General features: G+C 37.5%; 1 protein-coding gene across 2 annotated transcripts in view; it reads left to right on the forward strand.

Annotated features, from left to right (window-relative positions):
* Positions 1-17,001, forward strand: part of LOC117517162 (inositol polyphosphate-4-phosphatase type I A-like) — a 114,093-nt gene extending 97,092 nt beyond the window's left edge. Inside the window, exon 27 of one of the 2 annotated variants that reach the window (XM_034178088.1) lies at positions 2,953-3,616. In XM_034178088.1, coding sequence (XP_034033979.1) covers positions 2,953-3,133 — 181 coding nt within the window. In that variant the 3' untranslated portion in view covers positions 3,134-3,616. Of the gene's footprint in view, positions 1-2,952; positions 3,617-16,828 lie in introns of those variants that run through there. The other variant, XM_034178096.1, reaches the window with a different exon arrangement.
* Positions 17,002-20,970: the final 3,969 nt, after the last annotated feature.

A 20,970-nucleotide genomic window follows, 5' to 3' on the forward strand; every position in this document is an offset into this window, starting at 1 on the left:
TCCCTGCTTCAGTGCCTCGTCTTCCCTTTTTGAATCCATTCATACTAACATCAGTCGTAACCATGACTTAATATGAAGTTTGTTTTGATCTTGAATTTGTAGCTTTTCAGCATCAATTATTTGCATTATCTTCAGTAACTGGCACACAATCAAGTGCTATTAGTCTGAACTGGGCTTGTCTTTCAAATAGTGGTGCACGAAACCAACCCTAGGTTATTTGAAACACAACTGCAAACTTTTTTGTAGTCCTAAAACGGGAGTTGAAGGAAATACAGAATATTGTCAGTGAAGTGTGCAAGGGATCACAAAACTCACACTTGATCTGATTGGGGTTTGTTGTCACAGATTTGATCATTTTTCATATCGGCAGCAAGCCTGCACCAGACCGAGTGGCCCACATATCGACAGACATTTCCTGCTTTTTAAACACACATCTGCTTTGATTACACTGCAATGCTTAATTGAGATTTACACATTTATCCTATATACAGGTGAACCCCGTTAACTCGCGCATCCGTAAGCCACAATTCAGCTTTACTCACAGTAGATTGGTAGACCCCAAAAATTTAGACTGTATATTTATGTATTGTATATTTTTGTGGTCAACTTCATTAACTTGCGGTCTGATTTCTTTTTTTTTTTTTTTTCAACCACAACTCGCACAAGTTAATGGGGCTCACCTGTATGAAATGCCTTAAGTGTGCACCTCTGCATGTGTGCCCGCATTGAATTTGGCACTCTCTGTATAGTTTCTTTCTGTGTGCATAAGATTATCCCCAGAAAAAAATATATATTACAAGTATTTCTAATAAAATGCTCACAATGAAGCCATTTGGCTATGTTAGTTGTTAGCATTGGGCTATGTAATAATAGCAACTTCTAAAACATGATGTTTTCAAGACACACAAAAGATTAAATCCATCATGAACCTCTGCTTTAAGGTGTTCTCCTTGGACAGTTTCAGCCACTGTCTGAAAATAAACATAACATTTATAACTTAATAAAACTTCATTGGCAGATCGCAAACCAGCTTCAAAAGTGCATACCGCCACCTACTGTGTCAGAAAGTGGGGAATTATGGCATTAATCATTCTAAGTCAGTACAATTCCAATACAATACAAAACGTGCAACAATAAAATGAATAATAAAATAATAAAAATGTAGAATAAATGTCTTAATACTGTTAGGAAACAGCACAAGTTTGTTGGTTTTACTACAGCCATACATCACTTTTAAAAGTCTGAGAGCCTAAAACCACCATGTTGATTGCCAATAGTGATGCTACCTAGCATCACTATTGGTGACAGTGTCAGGAAAAAGCAGTTTTTGGTTCTTTGAGGAAACCTCAGGCAGACCAGACTCAGTGGGGGGAACATGTGCTTTGATTTAATCCTTCAAGGGTGTTTTTCAGTGCATGCTTTTGGTTATCATTCATCTTTAACATTTTACTTTTCCTTCCCTTGCATGATTTAATCCGGTGTTGTAGACTGAACGGTCCGCCCCTAAAAATTGGTCCGCCCTACCTCCACTGCGCATGTGTCATTTTGGAGCTCAGCAGCTCGTCTGAGACAGAATCTCAAAGTGATCAAATGGATTCATGGGATTATTAACCATCAGATGACAAGGTAAAACCTCTTAAATCATTCTAAAGTCAGTTTTAAGCAGAAACGAGGCGATAACACTATGTAACACAATTTTTGTTCCTGGCTTCTAAGTGTTATATTTCAACTGCTTATGTCTAAAGTCTATGGAAAAATGACTACATTCAGCACAAACTTTGATTTTTTTTTTTAACGTTCTAGAAAGTTCTAAAAGTTTCTTGAAATTTCTAGATAATTCTGGAAACGTCTAGAAAATTCTGGACAGTTCTAGCAGTTAAAGAATATTCTAGAAGACTACTCAGTAGTAGTGAAGGCGAATCGAGAATATTCTTGAAAACAGACAAATTTCAAAATATCATTGTCTTGATCACAGAAGCAAAGTGTCTGTGGAATAACAGCTATTTTCTATTTATTTAAGGCATAACAGGTTAAGAAAACACACTGTGTACCCAGGCAGCTAGCAGCTTGTGTAGCTGCACACGCTGATCGTTTCCTCCATCTTTTATGATGAAATAATGCTAAATTACGTGTAAATAATTGTTGTACAAAAGCTTCAAATATCTGTCACTGAGATAGATGATGACTGGAGTGCAGTTTTAAGCAGAAATGAGGTGATAACCGATGAACCGCGGCTGATGACGCATCGGCAGTGAAGACAGGGCGGACCGATTTTTAGGGGGGACTGTTCAGTCTGCGACACCGGCATTTTAAAGTATCAAATGTGGAGAGCCGTTACTGTATTATCTTCTCTCTTTTTTTTCCTCAAGATTGAAGAACGTCTTCCTTAATTTTCTCTGTTTATCTCTTTTTGTCTCTTCCTGTTTTTCCCGTGTTTGACCCTGCTGTCTTTAAATTTGTTTTTGTGTGTGATTGTTTTGCTGTGGTTTGTTTGTGACTCATTTCAAATTTTTGTCCCATTTTGTTATTTCATTTTTATTTATTTTGTTTAAATAACACGCCTGTCATGTGACCATTGTGATGGCTGTGACCTCTTTTTTTTTTTCCACTGGTATCATGTTTTTATTTGACATTTCACCGCTGTGCGTGCACACGTATACGCCATCTGTTTATTTGGGCTTTGGTGCAACACAACAATCCTTCTCCTTGAATCTTTCCTTTCCTCCTTCCTTATTATCATTTTATTTCTCTATACCTCATTCTTCCTTCCCTGCAATATCCTCCCTTTTTCTTCACCTGTTTTGGCCCCTCAATTATTTTCTTTTTCTTTGTTTCTCATTACTTTCCCTTCTGTCTCTTACTTACCTTTCCTTACCTCTTTCTTTGACTCATCCTCCTTACCACAACATTGATCCATTCCTCCTCTTCCTCCCACCTCGTTCTACTCGGCAGCATTGGGACGAGGGAGGGGGTGATCCAGAAGAACCTGAGTGGCCTGTTGCCGGTGCGCGACTTCCGGCTGGACCCCAGCCTCATGTACTCGCTGCCCCTGCTGGCCCTCAGCCCCAACCTGCTGGTGGTGTGGCTCTTCCTCAGCGTGGCCTATTTCCTCGCCAAGCTCCGCTGCAGCTGAACAGCCTGTTTGGAAGGACTAACAAAATGCAAAACACAACTCCCAGCCAACAAGCACGTTTGTGGGTCGGAATGTTCCACAATGACTTACTGAAACTGTGACACTGTCACACTACCACTGCACCATCCGTAAACACAGGCACTGCTCTCATTCGGAAATTACAACATGAATTTCCTTTGTGTTCTCATGAGTGGGTGGAGCTAAACCCCATCAGTGCATTGTTACTGTGGCGCTAATGCCACAATGGCAAGGTGAAGTTGTTTTGTTAAATACAAACTGGGTAACAGCCTAATCCTAACCCATGACTCCACGTTAGTAGAATGGATTTTTTGCGCACACACGGGTTCTACAAACTTGCTTTTAAGTAGGGTACATGCTTTGCAGGCATGTTATAGGGCTACGCTAGCTGGCTCAGTTGATATCATACCCAGGCAGTTGCACTACTTGAGCTATCCACTGTTGTCTAATGACTAGAAGCTAAATTAAACTTTTTAAAAACATTTTATGCTCAGCTAGCACTGGGTTTTTTTTTTTTGTTGTTGTTTTTTTTTGGTTTTTCAATTATACACACAGTTAACAAACCACCTCCATTTTGGATGCCGTTGTTTTTTTGGTTTCTTTAATGCTGAGCAGTATTGGGATGCCATATGATTGTTGAAAGATGCGCTAAAGTTCAAGTTACATGAATGCTTTTACAGCTACAGAAACGTAACCACCCCATTGCAAATTAAATATAACGTAATGCTAATAGACCCTTGCCATATGAACATGAAAATAGGAAAAAGAATGTGACCTTTTGACCCCTTATAATAGGTCAAGGTTAGCCATCTTTGAACTTGTCCAAGGTCTGTGTCCCAAGAATGGGCCCTGTGAATTTGAAGACCCTGGCAGTAATAGGACTAGACTTAAGCTGAGCACGGACGGATGGACGCAAAGACTTTCCAATACCTAATGACCAGTGGTGGGCACAGCTAACCAAAAAGTTAGCTTCAATAACCACTTATCAGCTAACTGAAAAGTTATCTTTTATAACGCTTAACCGATAAACCACCAAAACATTTATTGGAAGCTACAGCTAACCGATAACTTTCAATATTGTCTCCCGTACACTCTTAGCTACTGACAAGCCAATTTTGAGTTTAAACACCGCCAACGCTTCTGATAGAATCAAAGGCGATCACGAACCCAAACACAGCAAATGAGTCAGTGCTTCTGTCTTTGTGCGCCCTGCCCACTGCTGTAGGGAAGGGTCATTTACCTTGACAGCATACAGTGGTCCAGCCGTGAGGCAGACATCTTGAAAGGGAAAGCAGGTTTGACTTATGGTTTTGATTTATAAACCAAATTAATCCAGATAGTTTAACTACATTAATGTGAAGTCTGTCAAATATAACACATATCTTTTAATTTTAAAATAATGCACTAATTCTTAAGTTTTGAATGTATTAACTGCATTATGGGTAAACTGAGCCCCAATTTCAGTTCAGTTATTCACTTTATATAGCACCATATCACAACAGAGTTGCCTCAAAGCGCTTCACACAAAACAATTCAGAAAACACAAAATGAATTAAAAGATTACAAAGCATAATAAGAGAGTAAAAAATAAAAAGCATAGTAACATAATATGCCAGTGTGTAATGTGCCATCTAGTAGATGGTTCAAAATGCATAGAACACTGCCATCTACTGGATGGCAGTGTGAATGATGCCTGATTTTAGCACATGGTTGTTGCTGCCTGGCTGATTCACTACTTAACAAACAGAATTTTCAGTTTTGCAAATGCGTTTTTTTAACAAATGAAAAAAATGACATATTTTACAAATACACATTTATTTGTAAAAACCAACACACACATTAAGTTTTGTGTTGGTTAAATGAATCAACCAATCGGTGATCGCTGGCTCAGTTTACCCATAATGCAGTTTGGCATCTGTATGTGTGTTAATATGTGTTCAAAACTTCAGAATTTGTGCATTATTTTAAAATTAAAAGATATGTGTTAGAATTTCACTTTGTACAAATGACAGAGTTGACATTAATGCCGTTAAACTACACTGTTAAACCGAACAGTCCATTTTAATACATTAATTAAGTTAATGTACCTCAAACTTTGAAAAAGTAATAATCACTCATTTCCATTAATTAAACAAACTCACAAATGAATTGTTGTCATAACAACTCAGTTCCTTTAAGTGCATTTAAAGTTTTAACTGTTGGTGATGTATTTCCAGTGCATTCATTCACTCATTTTAATTGAGTTTATGTAATGGAGGCCAGTAGGTGTCACTGTGCATATGTAGATAGTAAACTTCACTCCCAACAGCTCTAAAGATTTCTCTGGTCACAAGGCCAGAGTACTGGGTTTTAGCCTTCTGGTTAGAGAGTTCGACTTCCATGCTGGAGATCGTGAGTTTGCGTCCTGAGGGGAGCGAATGGCCAGAGTCATAACAGCACAACCCAGAGTCAACAAGTAAACCAAAGAATGCATCAAAAATCTAATCCAAAATATAATGCAAATTTTTTAGGCAGAACTTTGTCACTTTTTATTGAAAAACCTAAACTAGATTTACATAAGTTTAATTAACTATAAATTGTTAAGTTACTAAAACTTTAACAATTAAATTTTTGAAAAATATTTTATTTAAGTTGGCAAACTCAAATGGTTTAAGGCAATCTGGTTTCCTCAAATGGTTTGAGTTCAACTAACTCATTGAGTTTTACAGTGGATCCAGATTCATTTGGTTTATATTCAAAACCATAAGTCAAACCTGCTTTCCTTTTGAGGACTTCCGCCTCACAGCTGGACCGCTGTATGCTGTAAAGGGTAATGACTTCTCTTTTTTTGTGGTAGCCTGACGGTCAGCCCTTTCTGCTGGTGTAGAGTTGAGCTCAGCTCCTCTCAGCTGCCTCACTGCTGCAAAATACATAGCAGACAGGAGCCAACAGGGTTTCTAAATGTTTTTCGCTGTTGCTAACTATGTAAAAAAAAAAAAACGATAGCGGTCTAAAAGTTATCGGGACTAAATTTATCTGAAGCTAATTGGTCCACTAATGGTTTTTGAAGTTAGCTGAAAAGCTAATCCGCTAACAAAAAAGTTAGCTTTGATAATTAGCGATTAGCGGATTAGTGGAACTGTGCCCACCACTGCTGATGACCATATTTTGGCCTCGGTAAATACGTGATTTATACTGCGTTCAGAACCCTTGGACGTTCAGAAAGACCAGACAAAAACAAAACAAAAAAACCCTACTTATGTCAAAAATGCATTCATGAGATTACCTCCATATTTTCAGTCATCAACTACTTAGCCTATACCACAGACTGGCATTATCTTTTAAGCTAAATTACCTAAATTGTCAAAGATGTTTTTGCTGATGTGTGGTGCTGGTAACTTCACTAATTCTACATAGAATGTGAATATATTGTATAACAGTAATGAATTGTTAAAAACTTATTTAAAGATGCATTTTCAACGTTAGTAATTTCCTTACAAGTTTCTGAGTGAAAATTAGCATTCAAGGCATTTTCCCCGAGCTAGAGGTCAGAATCTTAGAGGGTCCTGAACGCAGCATTAAAACCTGCTTGAAAAATGTGTAGCCAAAATGCTAGCATGACAGGCTGCAGAGATTCACAATACCCCCAAATGAATGTTTACATTAAACAGAGACTTGTTTTGGAATACAGTACATCAAATTACAGAAAATGTTAATTGTTTAAGACTCGTCCCTGAAAACTATTGTAACCCATGTATCCAGATGTAAGTAAGTCCCTTTGGCTGCTCCCTTGTTGCATTCGGGGTCGCCACAGCAAATCCAGTGTGGGTCTGCATGTTGAATTGGCACAGGTTTTATGCCGGATGCCCTTCCTGATGCAACTCCACATTACATGGAGAAATGTGGCAGGGGTGGGATTTGAACCCGGAACCTTCTGAACTGAAACCAAGCGCGTTAACCACTTGGCCACCACATTGACCATTTTAAACCCTTTAACTGTCTCACATTTTTCAATCAAATGTAGTAGATATCAGTATGGTCAGGTTGAGCTGACCATTAAAGGCTTAAAAGGGAGAGAACAACATCCCTAATCCATACTGATATAGATTATTCATTTTCTCAGGAGGGTTAACATTAATTATATATATTCATAATTATAAATGGTATAAATATATAATTTCAATTTGACTTGTTTCATTTGTTGTTTATGCTTATCTCATTGTCTTCCATGTACTTTTGCACTTAAAAGCTAAAGCAGAATTTGAACCAAACCAGTTGTAGCTGCTGCTCTTTCAGGTCACCTTTGCTCCTTTTAAATCTTCAGGTTATTGATGGAAGCTGCTTGCTTCTAGTTTGTGCACTTCTACCAGATGTAGATTATTCATCATTTATGTCAACGATATAGCAGTTATTGTTGGGTTTGGAATTTTAGTGGGGGTTTTCCAGACTGTATCAACGACAGTGCTGAGCTGAGTTTGTTGGTCATATTAAGGTCTAAGTTTTTTATTTTATTTGCATTTCTTTATTCAGCAGTAAATGAATCAACCAGACTAACATACAAAGTTTAGTAATGAAAACTTGTCTTCTGCATATGTACAGCATATTGTTTTAGATATATCTTGAATCTTCTCATATTCAGTGTCATTTTTTTCTTCATCCTCAGCTATTTAGCCTAGTTATTTTAAATAGAGTGCATAAAAAGGCATAGTGTGTAAGTCAGTTTTTCATTTTATTAAAGCTGTAGTTTATCGTCTAGTCAGAGTCATCATCCATGAGTGTGTCATCGAGTGGTCATGTGTTTCTTTGGTGACTGGATTCCTGCTGCTCTCTGGCCTTCTCTTGGGATAAATACAGGTTTATACCAGTTCATATTTTAATTAGAGCACCGGTAGAAGGCGTTCGGTACATGTACCAGTATTCCCGTCACCATATTTTTTGGTGTATTAGTGCTGGAAGTGGCGAGCAGCTGCTCTGTTTGCTTTATAACAGTTGGCGTTGTCTTGCTTTGTCTCACACAAAACAAACACCCACGGTGAGTTTTAAAAACATATTTCCATGTTTGCTTTCTTTCAAACGGTGCGCATCCTCTGGCTGTGTTAGTGCGAAGCCAACAGAAGCTAAGAACAGCAGCAGCTCACCCGCTGCTAACGCCCCCAAATATGCACATTCTCTTATGAGGATAAAGTCATGGATAAAACCTTCTTACCTGTCAATCAGGTGGCGTTTTCTGAATAAATAAAGTTTCCATTTTTCCTGGTCACATGGGCAGTCCAGGGGCGTAACCAGAGGGATCAGAATTCCTTCCCACCCCAGCCACCCTAACACTCTTAGTATAAAGGTCCACTCTAGAAGACATTTTTTTGTATCTACTACTACTACTACTACTACTACTAATGCTACTGCTACTACTACTAATAATAGTATTTTTAACAACTGTTTAATCAGCATTACTCTGATCAGTATTACTCTGGGCGTATGTTTTACTACAGTTCTGCACTGAGTGGAATTGATGAGCCATATAAAAATGTTTACTAAATTTAACATTTCTGCATTATTTAAGTGGGATGTGAGGCAAAATGCTGTTTTTGTTTGTTTTGTTTTTAAGCGGTGTCCACTTTCATGCATAACTGGGTCTGTTTGGGGTTCTAGCTTTAAAATCAGGTCAACTGGGATGATGGAAGCCATACATATGAAAATGATTGTTTCTTGTGGCTAGTAATCTTAGTCAGTTTGGTATAAAAATAAAGACAAGGTGAAATTGTGCTGAAGAAAATACCATATTTTCTGTAGTATGAGTCATGTTTTTTTTTTTTACTAGTTTGGGAGGCCCTGTGACTTATACTCTATTGCGACTTAAATGCCAAAAATTCATGAGCAGTATTAAGCACATAAATGTATTGATATCATATGTATTGAGTATCGGATGTGCAGTGATGCGTATTGCATTGTCTTGAGTTTTGAGAAACGATATAGAGCCCTGGTGATAAGCAATATGTATATCTATATCACAAAAATGACGCTTCTCAGACTTGTTAGCCTGCAGTGGTGGGCACATTTCCGAAATCCGCTAACCGCTAATTATCGAAGCTATGTTTTCATTAGTGGATTAGCTTTCCAGATAACTTTGAAAATCCTCAACGGACCAATTAGCTTCCAATAAATTTAGTTCCCGTAAAGTCTGAAATCAAAGATGTTAGTGCCTACCTGTTACATGTTTTCTAGCAGACAGACAGCCATGAATGGGAGAGCTACCAGAGAGAAAGGAAGAGGGAGGAAAAAAAGATAATTTATTTTCACACCATACAGACCTGCCAGCATATCACTGGAGTCTTGCACAGGCAGGCAGTTTTGACTTATGGTTATAATTTTAAACAAACTAATTCCGGACAGGTTATTGAAATTAACATCAGGTGTGTTGTTTGACTAAGTGAAAATATCAGCTACATGTTTTACTTTTAAAGTAATGCACGAATTTTGAAGGTTTTAGCATTTAGACACACATGCCACAATGCATTATGGGAACATTAGTGTCCTGACATCAGTAGATGGCAGTGTTCATGGCAGTGTGAATAGCATTTGCCACACATTCGCTAAAAGTGATGAATCACTTAGCAAACAGAATTTTCAGTTTTCAAATTGCCTTTTTTTAACAAATGAAAAAAAATGACATATACAGATTTATTTGTAAAACCCACCACGTTTCAGTATATGGTTATACCGACCACTGAAACGAATGTTCCCATAATGCATTGCGGTATGTGTGTCTAAATGCTAAAACCTTCAAAACTCGTGCATTACTTTAAAACTAAAACATATAGCTGATATTTTCACTTTGTAAAATGACAGACATGATGTTAATTTCAATAACTTGTCCATAATTAGTTTGTTTAAAATTCTAACCATAAGTCAAAACTGTCTGCCTGTGCATGACTCCAGTGATATGCCAGCTGGTATGTTGTGAAGATCATTTTTTTTCCCTCCCTCTTTTCTCTCTGGTCACCAGGTCTCTTTTGCTGAGGGAAGGCTGATCTGAGACAGAAGCGCTGACTCATTGTTGTCAGTAGTTGCCTGTGTGCTGAAATCAATACTGAAAGTTATCAGGTTAGCTTTTATCTGTAACGTCAGCTAAAATTTTTAGGGATTTATTGGTTTAGCTTTATAAAAGTTAACTTTTCAGTTAGTGGATTAATGGTTATCAAAGCTCACTTTTGGTTAGCTATGCCCACCACTGTTAGCCTGCACTAGCAACCAGCAGACAATCACTGATTCCTGATTGGGATTTCTGTTGTAGAGCTGCGACAATGAATAAACTATTAAATTAATTGCCAGCTGTGATGATAATCAGTTAATTTTTAAGTCACTTTTTTTATCTAAATTGTCTGACTTCAGCTTCTTAATCATGAATGTTTTCAGGGTTTTTTTTGTGGACAAAATATTTGCGGATGTCATCTTGAGATTTGGGAAACACTGACTGACATTTTTCACCATTTCCTAACATCTTAATGACCAAACAATTAATTGATTAATCGAGAAGATAATAGTCACATTAACCAATAATGGAAATAATCTCAAGTTGCAACACTAATATATTTTTGAGTCACATGATAACTTGTCAGCTTGTTGAAGAGCTGACTATTAAGAGATCACTTCCCCATGGTAGTTTTTTTATTATTATTATTGTTGTTGTTGTTGTTACTGTTATTATTGAGCAATAGTTTTTGAGATCCTGGTGTCTTGCAGCTGTTTTCCTCCGGTTGAAGCGATGTTTGGGTTCTCTTCTCTTTGGGTCCTCTGTGATCCAAAGGACAGGTTTTAGAGCCTTTTTTCCTCATGTGGAATAGCCTACATGTTGGGATTTGAAAGACTCCATTGACATTAAAACCTATTTCTTATCTATTGGCTGTCATTAGTTTTGTAGTTTTTAGCTTCTTTAATACATTTGATGGTACAGAATTAATTTATTTACTCGGTGGTATGGGGGTCTCTGTTTAATGTTCTTATGGAGTTATGGAGTATGTTTTTTTTCTTAATTTAAAATGCCTTATAAATAACTTTATTATTATTATACATTCAGTAATGCATTAAATAAAACTGTCTTTTCCTGTCACAGTTAGAGTTCGCTTACCTGGAGGATAGAAATTTACAACAATAATTAAATTTTCCAATAGCATTTTTTGTTCACAATTAACAATGAGATAGTAATGTTGTAGTTATCCACCACTTTATTTATAATCCTGAATCAGCCAAGTTGTATGAGTTGGTAAAGTTCAGTTATATGTTGTTTAATTTGGTAATGTGCTAACTAGATTGTTTTTAGGTGTAGTCTGGGAGACAGACTTGGTCATTTAAACTTTTGAAGCTGTACCTGTTGGTGGCTTCAAGCTTTTTTTTTTTGAACTCCCACATTGTAGCTGATCAGCCAGTCATGCACGTTTTGTTAGTCATTCAAAATTACAGTTTGGAAATTCATGGTTCTTATTGCACTACACCATGAGTTAATCCAGATGATTCAACCACTTCTGCAACTCGGTTTTTGTTGTTGTGGTGAAGATGAATATTTGACAGATATTTGTTTTTTTTTTTTCTTTCTAATTCTGTTTGTGGTTGTTGAATGTGTGATTGTTGGATAATCAGGGGATCTGTTTGATTATGCAGAGTATCACTGTAGCTTTCTGCACTCTTCAGAGCTGGTACCTGTTTGGTTCGCAGTAGTTTTTTATTTATTTTGTGGCGTTGACTTCTGCTCAGTGAGACACTCTCCGGTTGTGTTAATGCAATTAATCCATGTTTGTAGCGAAGCATTCGGATGACTGAATAAGGAATGTAATCATGCTTTGTGCCAAATGCTTTAGTCAGGTTCTGTCGGGGGAATCCAGGTCCGCTCCATCTGTCTGTGAAGAAATTTAAGCCGCAGTGAATGAAATGTCCTCGTCTGAATTCACATCACTTTTATGTTGGTTTATGCACTTTGAAATAGATGAAAAATGCACAACAGAAAATTTCTCTTGCTTTAAAAAAAAGAAACTATTAATGATTTGAAGCTTTATTTATTAAAGGTATAGGGCCACTAAGCTTTTTAAGATTTAAGGCATAAAAAGAATTTTCTTTGGGCACCACTACAATTTTATCTATTAGCCTTTAAATGGGGGATTCATATTATGACATTGCCATTATCATCAAATTTTATGTTGCCTAGAAAAAATTAATGAAAAGTTCCCTGATGGGTAAATATCAAGAACAGATGACCTTGAACTACTTATGGCAGCAATGGTTGAGACCCACCTAGTCGATGACAGTGACATCATAGATCATGTGGGAGCTTCCTCAGACTTGAGTGATTCATTCTGGAGAACAACATGGTGACAGCAAACCAGAGTAGAGAGGCATCATGACCTCACTGGCCGGCCTCTCTCTGGCTGCTAATCTAACATGGCGTAAAACACTCCGAAACCGCGGCGTTTCTGTATAAATCTAGCATGTTTCTCATATATTTTATAAAAGGTAGCAATTGTTGTGAATTGAAATTGAGAAATAAGCACTGTTTTTGTTGATTTACAAGATTTCTTAGGGACATCAGCATGCATGCTACGTGTGCACACATCACCATGATCAAAGATGGCTTCCACTCTTTTCAAAAGCTCATACATGCGCACATGCACACCCTCCTCCAGACAGTGTTAAAAAGAAATATTCCTTATGGACATCCCCCCAGATAATTATATTCTCTCTATTAAAATGACCTGTAAATTTTTCAAGAGGTTTCTAAAATAAACCCCATTATGCGTTCATGTCAGTAGAAACAAATTTTGCCAGTTTAATGAAATTGGGTGGCCCTATAGCTTTAAGTTTCAAAAATTTCAAGTGAAAATTATTAAGCAATAGAACATGTCACCCCCACCCCACCCCCAACTCTAAAAATATATTTTCTTTTTTGTCTGAAAACAGAGTTGATTTTTGTTTCCAAGTTGTTTTTCATAGCGCAGTAATGATGTATAATTATATACTAATGATATACAGCATAATAATATATTTTTTTTGTTTTTTTCTTTTAATTGCGTTTGATATCTCAGCTTGTGTTTATCAGTGTGTTGGTAGTTTTCTTTTGTTTGTACTTTAGAGGAAATGTCAAAGTCGTAAATACAAAAAACCCTACAAGAAACCACGGGCCCTCGCATTGATTTATTGATTGGAATCCATGTCGTAGAAACCTGTGAAGCAAATGAACCATCATTGAGCTCCCAAGAGTTCGGAGACCGCTTTGTCATTTAGATCGACCCAGTAACGAAAAGGATCGTCCCAGAATAGTCTCCTTTGGGATGACGCCGTGCTCCAGTGACCTCTAAACACTCTAATATTACAGTCGGCTCTTTAGAGATCAGTTTACTGTGAAGTGTTCCAGGTTTTCTGCAGTATGTTGTTTTTAAGCCTTTTATTGGTTGTTAATAAATTTCAACACATTTTTAAAAGCCTGTGGATCTTTATACGTGATCCAACATTTGAATATGGTATGATGTATCTGTTTCTGTTTAGACTACCTCTGTGATAGTGCAAAATATTAACTTCTGTACCTTTCTATTTGTTTACTGTCTGGAAGTGAGGAAATGGGAATTACTTTATCAGATTATAAAATTTATTAAAAGCTTATCTTACAGTTTCTTGCAGGTATAATTAATCCCCTGTGTCATGCGTCTAATTAAAGGCTTTTGAAACATTTTATCTTTATTTCACCAACGTGAACAGATGTAATGATATAATCCTCCACAGAGGGTGATACTTTTTTCTTTTTATTCAAGTTGTATCAAAGAATATATTTGTGTGTACTGCCGCTGTATTTACATGCTTGTATGCTTAACAACTGCTCTGTATTGTCTTATTACAAAGCAGAATACTGTATAAGTATATCTATAAATGACATGTTTTAAAGTGTTTGTGCAACAACTGTCAGAATATTACATCTTCACATCGCAGTGCTTTTGCTGTAATGTGCCCATTTATGTTGTTTTAGTCATGTAACTGTTATGTTTAGACATTTAATTTGCAGTTACGTTTTAAAAAAAATGTTCACACTCTTTATTCTCTTTACAAAAGAAAGTGTCTCAACCTGTCCATTGGCTTCGCTCACTCACACAGGATTTCTTTCTACATATGTCTGTCAGTTATTGGGACATTTGGAGATATTTGTCTTCTTCACCGTTATTTGCACTAAAGGATTTTAACATGTTCCCTTCTGAGAACATAGAGCCCAAATCTGGGATCACATCCAGTCTTGTCGGGCCCTGTTCTGTTGCCTCGGATCTGTAGTCTTTGTGTCAGTGGATCATAACACCTGATTGGGTTTTGAGATATAGATTTTTTTTTTTTTTTTTTTTTTTTTAATTGCACATTTCATGAAACTATGTGCAGGAACAAAGTCGACCCAAAGAACAACTCAAATTTTCTTTTAAATTCTGGATTGGATCTGGTTCTCCAGGAACTGTTTGTGTTTCTTTCTTATCTTATAAAGACATTCACACTGTAATGATGTTGATGATAATAGTAATGATGATAGTATTTGGTGGATATCTGTTAGGATATCTGTTGATTAGATTTGTTGAAGGAGAGCTCAGACTATTGTGATCTATTGTTTCAAAAATATCTGGTGCAGATTTCCATGTTTTTACTTTTGCCTCCAAATATTTGCTCAAGTTTTCTGATCAGCTGTTTGTGTCGGCGAGCTTCAGCCTCACTGCTGGTTTTACTTATTTGTGTGATTAAACGTTACATTCTGATGTTTTTCACATCTACTGATTTGTTGTAACTGTGCAGGCTGTCGTTCTTGCTCATTATCAGGACTCTGTTGGTCAGTTTCATTCGTCCGTCTGTCCATGTGTGTGTGTGTGTGTGTGTGTGAGAGATTATTGTCAATGTCTTATCTATATGTTAGTTTAACTACACATTGGAGACTGGTCAAATGAAATTTCAATCTTCTGTGTTAACCCTGTTACATAGATTTTTGACAATAAAGTACACTTTGACTTTGACAAATGAAATGCAAAATTTACTTTTATCTCAAAAGAGGACTTTGGACCACTGAGCAGCAGTTTAGTTCTTTTTCTCTTTTGAAATTACCTTTATAAAGTGTCAAAACCGTTGTTTGTTATAGTTTGCTGTGTGTTTTGAATAAATGTGTGTGGAAAATTATTTCCCGCTTTACTTTTTCCTTTCTTATTTCTGATTGTAAACCTTTATTACACTTATAAAACACAACAAAAGCATATTTATTATGAAAGTACAGGTTGTCCTGGAAAAAAAGAGACATAAAACTTGATTGTGGGATGCAGGGAGAGCTGTTAACAGCAATAATAAAACATTTATGCCAGGCGAGTGAATTGTCTAAAAAAAAAAATGCCCTCGGACCCCAGAGGGTTAAGCACTGTAGAATTTTTATTTTAAAAATGCAGTCTGACCTTCTTCATGTCATTAACTTTCCTAAAGAAAATATATTCATCAAAAATGAAAGCTACAGTTATCAAGTGACAGCATATTTCTCTTTCAGGATTAATAAAGTTCTTTCTTATTCTTAAATAAAAATATCTGACCAACCATTTTACTGATAAATATTAGACATTTCACAGCATTTAGTTACTTAAAACATTTTAACCAGTGGCCAATGATTGATATAAATCGTGATATTGAGCTTATCACAGGGTTAACAACTTGTACATTGGTTAATTTGGTTTTCGTCATTAGGTCTGTCTGCCGCAGTGTTGTTTTTGTTGTGTGTTTTTTTTTTTTTATGTATGTGATACAGCAGACGGGTTAGTCATACTCTATTAAATTTAAAACCATCCCGGCTCACGCAGTCCTCAGTTGTTGGCAAGTCAGAATTACAAAATAACTTTGCAACAACAGAAATTTTGGCACACAGTAAATAAATTTGTGATAGTTGAGCCGATTGATGTAAAATCCAGTCAGATTTACAGCCATGTTTGCTTTCCTTCACAAAAAAGCTTTTGTGGAAAAAAAAGTCCAAAACATCTTAATTTTTTACCATGAATTCTGATGCTGCATTTAATTTGATTTATTTATGTAACGCCAAATCACAACATCAGTAACCCCAAGACGCTTCATAAGGGTAAGGTCGAGCACACGCTGCATTCACATGTTGACTGTAGAAAAACTATCAGAATGACCATCAGCAGCAGAACCTACAGCAGGAGATGATTTGAGGGTTTTTTTTCTGAATAAGCAACATAGGCAGTGATTTACTTAACTGAAAAATACACTTAAGTTTTAGTATTATGCACAGATGTTATGTTAAAACAGCAACCTTTTACTCTATTGCTTTTTAAAAAAATATTTTAGTGGCATTAAAATGTAACTTTAAGTTTTTCCCAATCATTAAAGTTAAGACAACATCCAGTTTTTAGTTGTTGCTACCACAGGCGTCAACAGCTAGCTGCAAAATTTTAATGTTTGATGGGAAATGGTGTCATCGTGCATGGATGATGCGTTTATAAGCAGTGGTTCTAGAATTTTCTGTCATCTTCTCGTTGAAAACTACAGAACGTCTGGTTTACCATCAACATGTGAATGCAGCACAACACTGGTGCTGCTTGACGTTGTATCAGATAAGTTTATGATTGTTTTTGAGGCCCTTCTGATTCTGATGATGTCTGATCCCGTGTCTGACGTTCTGTCTGTCTCGTGTTTCCTCAGCGAGGGCTGCAGGCGAGAAAACACCTTGAAGAACGTCGGATGTCGAAAGTACGCTTTTAACGCACTGCAACTCAAGGCCTTCCCCAAACAGTACCGGCCACCCGAGGGGACCTACGGGAAAGTCGAAACCTGATTGGATCAGTCAGCCCCGCCATGCTGTTGGATAGTAGGGCTGCTGTGTTTTGGGAAGGTGAAGTGGGAAAAATGGAGACACTGTGGACACAATGGAGGCACTTGGATACAAAAACTGATCTGAACTGTTGTGCCACGCAAGTTTGTGACTTTTTCCTGTTAGTTGCAGTTTCAAGTGCTGTTATGTTTTTGTTTTTTTACACACTGTAAATACAGATAAACATCACTGCCTCATGCCTGGTCGAGCACTGTTACAATCAGTAACGCACCGTGGAAACGTTTGAGAAATGAATAGTGAAGCACAAATATAAGCAAAATCAAAGTCAGTCAGATAAAAATGAAATTCAACTTGGTTGTCTAAAATCAATCAAAAAGGAAGCGACAAGAAAAAAGTACTTTTCAACAAATCTTGATTTTATTGATCCCTCATCCTTGCAGGTCAGGTCTGGTCTGGGATCATGCATTTCCACCAGTCCATCCCCACCCATCTGCCATTTCCCTTTTTCTTCCCAGCTGCTTGAGTCCAGTGTCGCAGACCGAACGGTGCCCCCTAAAAATTGGCCCGCCCTGCCTTTACTGTGCATGCGTCATCAGCCGCGGTTCACCGATTATCACCTTGTTTCTGCTTCAAACTGCACACCAGTCCATCATCTATCTCAGCGACAGATATCTGAAGCTTTTGTACAGCAATCATTTCCACATAAATTCAGCATTATTTTATCATAAAAGATGGCGGAAGCGATCAGAGCACCACAGCTACATGAGCTGCTAGCTCTTCTTCTCCTGGAAAAACACACTGGCGCCTCACACATAGAGGCATAAATGTTCCAAGTGCAGCACTGTGCTGAGTCATTCTGTCTAACACAGAAATCGATTAGATCCACAGATATTAAAAGGTTTTTATGATGATTAATCCATCTGTCTTTAAGCAAACATAAAGTAAAAATTTGTCAGACCTCTAAAAAGTGGAGCCAGAGAAGATGTTCTGTGAAATCTAATAGTCACAATGAGATAAAACTTCTTCTGTGGATTAAACTTTGCAGTGTCTTTCACCTACAGCGGGATATTTAATGGCAGCAAACGCCTTTGTAGTGCACCAGAATGTTTCAATTCTTCCAGTGAAGTCGTGAACACTGTGAACCTGAATCCACTGTGCTGAAAAAAATCAAATCCAAACACAGTATTCATTGTATGTCAGAGCAAACACGTCCAGCTGGGACAGGAACCGCGTGTCCGTCCATTATTGAATATGTTTTATTCACCATCTGAATGCTGCTTGTTTTGTCGTCTCACAGTGAATTTTTAAGTGACATTACAACACGAACTGTTCTCATCCAGACCTAGAAAAGGTTTCATTGTTTTAAATTACTTGTCTCTATGATGCTGAAATAAAGATTAAAAAGTGTTGTTTGTTTGTTGTTTGTTTTGAGGCGGCTTCAGATCAGTACAGTGACGACACAAAAAACCGAATCTGTTCGTACAGACATAAAAGTGACAGCTGATGTTTAAATAGTTTTAAAGGGAAAGTTCACGTTGTAAATCTGGACTTGTATGAAACATTGTTAGTCATCGAGTCTCTGTGTGCTTTACTCACCACTGACCACAGAAATCCTGTTTTGCAAAATGCTAATATAAAAAAAACATGATTTAAATCAGGACTCTCAGCTTCACCTTCAATGTTAAAAATGCACAGTGTCATACTAAAGCTCCAGTTTGTAGAATTTAGAGGCGTTTATTAACAGAAATGGAATTATAATATTTATAAACGTCTTCATTTCTGTATAATTTCTGCAGCAGTGAATTGACGTTTTCTTCAGCTTCCAGAGATCGTCATATCTACAGAGGAGACGGCCCACTGATCTGAGTAGAACACTGGATCGCTCATTGGCCCACACACTCCGTACAAACCGCTGAACCAAACAGGCGGCCATCTTACCACTCACACGTTATACGGACCGCACAAAGACGGCTTATTAGAGCGTCAACAATTTCAAGTAATAACTGAACTGATTCTCTCATGTCCTTATTTTTGTTCTCCAGTTGATCATCCCTCCTAATCTGTCTGCCGTGATTAGCTATTTGATTTATTTACTTTCTTTCTTTTATTACTTTGACACTTTCTCCCCCTTTTATTCTCAGTGACTCATATCTCACTGGAACAGATACTCAATTCTAAATATTATGTTTCTTTAATCAACGTTTGTACAAGTTTTGTGAAATCATCCGCAAGCTTATCGATATATTTACGAGGGGATATCAAAAAGTTTTGAGCTTCTATCAGAAAGAGCAAGATATTTTGATTTATAATGTATTTTTCAACATAGTCCCCTTCCCAACTCCATGCACTTGTTCCATCTAATTACCAGTCATTGATACCCGATCGGTAGAACTCTGCATCTTGGTCCCCTATCCAGCCCGCCACTGCAGCAGTCAGCTCATCGTCATTCTCAAATCTCTGGCCCCGAAGGTATTTTTTTCAGCCTGGGAAAGAGGTGGAAGTCACTAGGGGATAGGTCTGGAGAATAGGGTGGGTGAGGAAGAAGTTCATAGTCACACTCGTGCAGTGTCCATGCCAACCCGGCTGCTGTGGACTGGTGTGTTGTCCTGGTGAAGCAGAATGCCACGACTGACACTGGAGGGTGTGTGTCTTCCACACAGTGTTATGACTCAACAATTGAAGTGAGCAATATGATCCTTCATGAAATAAGTAGCTAAGGCACTGATGTAGATCAGGTGTGATGCACTATAATATCCGACTGGGAAAAATGTGCGAGCCTCAAAACGTTTTGGCATCCGCTCATATATATATACAGTGAACAAGAACAAAATTGGATGGATAACAAAAGTCATGATGGATAATATAGCAATAGTGGATTTTTTTTTTATAGTTACACTGAAAGAATAAAACACTACTTAACTAGGTATAGGAGAGATGTTTTTCCCTCTCAAGGACAATATTTATTACACAAGCTCCAGCTTAATATTAGTAATAAAGCTCGTAGCAACAATGCCTAAAGCTCCAAAACAATGCACAAGTAGACCTAATGTCTTAAAATAGTTCATCCAACATGATACTCAACATGTGGCTACACATAAGCCACATATTATTATTATTATCTTTGCCTATATGCTGGAATAAGGGATAGAACTCTTCAAATTATTGTTAATTTCTTTCCATTTCAATCATACTCACAGATGAAAAGTTCATCCACAGCCTTAGAACTGGCGATTTTTTTGTTTGTTTGTTTCTATGGTAGACAAAGGCACAAAACCGGAGAACATCGTCGTAAAAGCCACAAACCGATGGTAGACGAAGCCGTGAAGCCACAGACTGGACAACATTGTTGTAAAAACTTTGCTCATTCATGTTTGCGACATACATATTACGAGCTTCGCGCTGCGCAGCTTGCTCTATGGTAGACGAAACCACAAATCGGAAAGGCACAAAAAAATCTGCCCATTGCAGAAGAGGCCATAAACCGGACAACATTGTCGTAAAAACTTTGCTCATTCATGTCTGTGACATATACATATTACGAACTTAGCGCTGCGCAGCTTGCTCTATGGTAGACGAAGCCACAAAGTGGAAATAGCACAAAAAAATCTGCCCATTGGAGAAGAAGCTACAAACCGGACAACATTGTCGTAAAAAGCCACAAACCAGAAATGGCACAAAAGATCTGCCCATTGGAGAAGAAGCCACAAACCGGACAACATTGTCGTAAAAAGCCACAAACCGGAAATGGCACAAAAGGTCTGCCCATTGGAGAAGAAGCCACAAACCGGACAACATTGTCCTAAATGGCATGGTGAGATGCTGAAGAGCTTCGCTCGTTCATGCCCACAACATATACATATTAGCTGCACATGAAGGCTTTTTTTTTTTTTTTTTTACAAAATCACAAAGAAAGTTTTGTGCGCCTGGGTGAAGATCAATAGGAACACACACACATACACGCACACACAGTTGTGCTCAAATGTTTGCATACGATGGCAGGATTTTGTTTTTC

Source organism: Thalassophryne amazonica, chromosome 1, assembly GCF_902500255.1.
Source record: "Thalassophryne amazonica chromosome 1, fThaAma1.1, whole genome shotgun sequence".
Classification (NCBI taxonomy): domain Eukaryota; kingdom Metazoa; phylum Chordata; class Actinopteri; order Batrachoidiformes; family Batrachoididae; genus Thalassophryne; species Thalassophryne amazonica.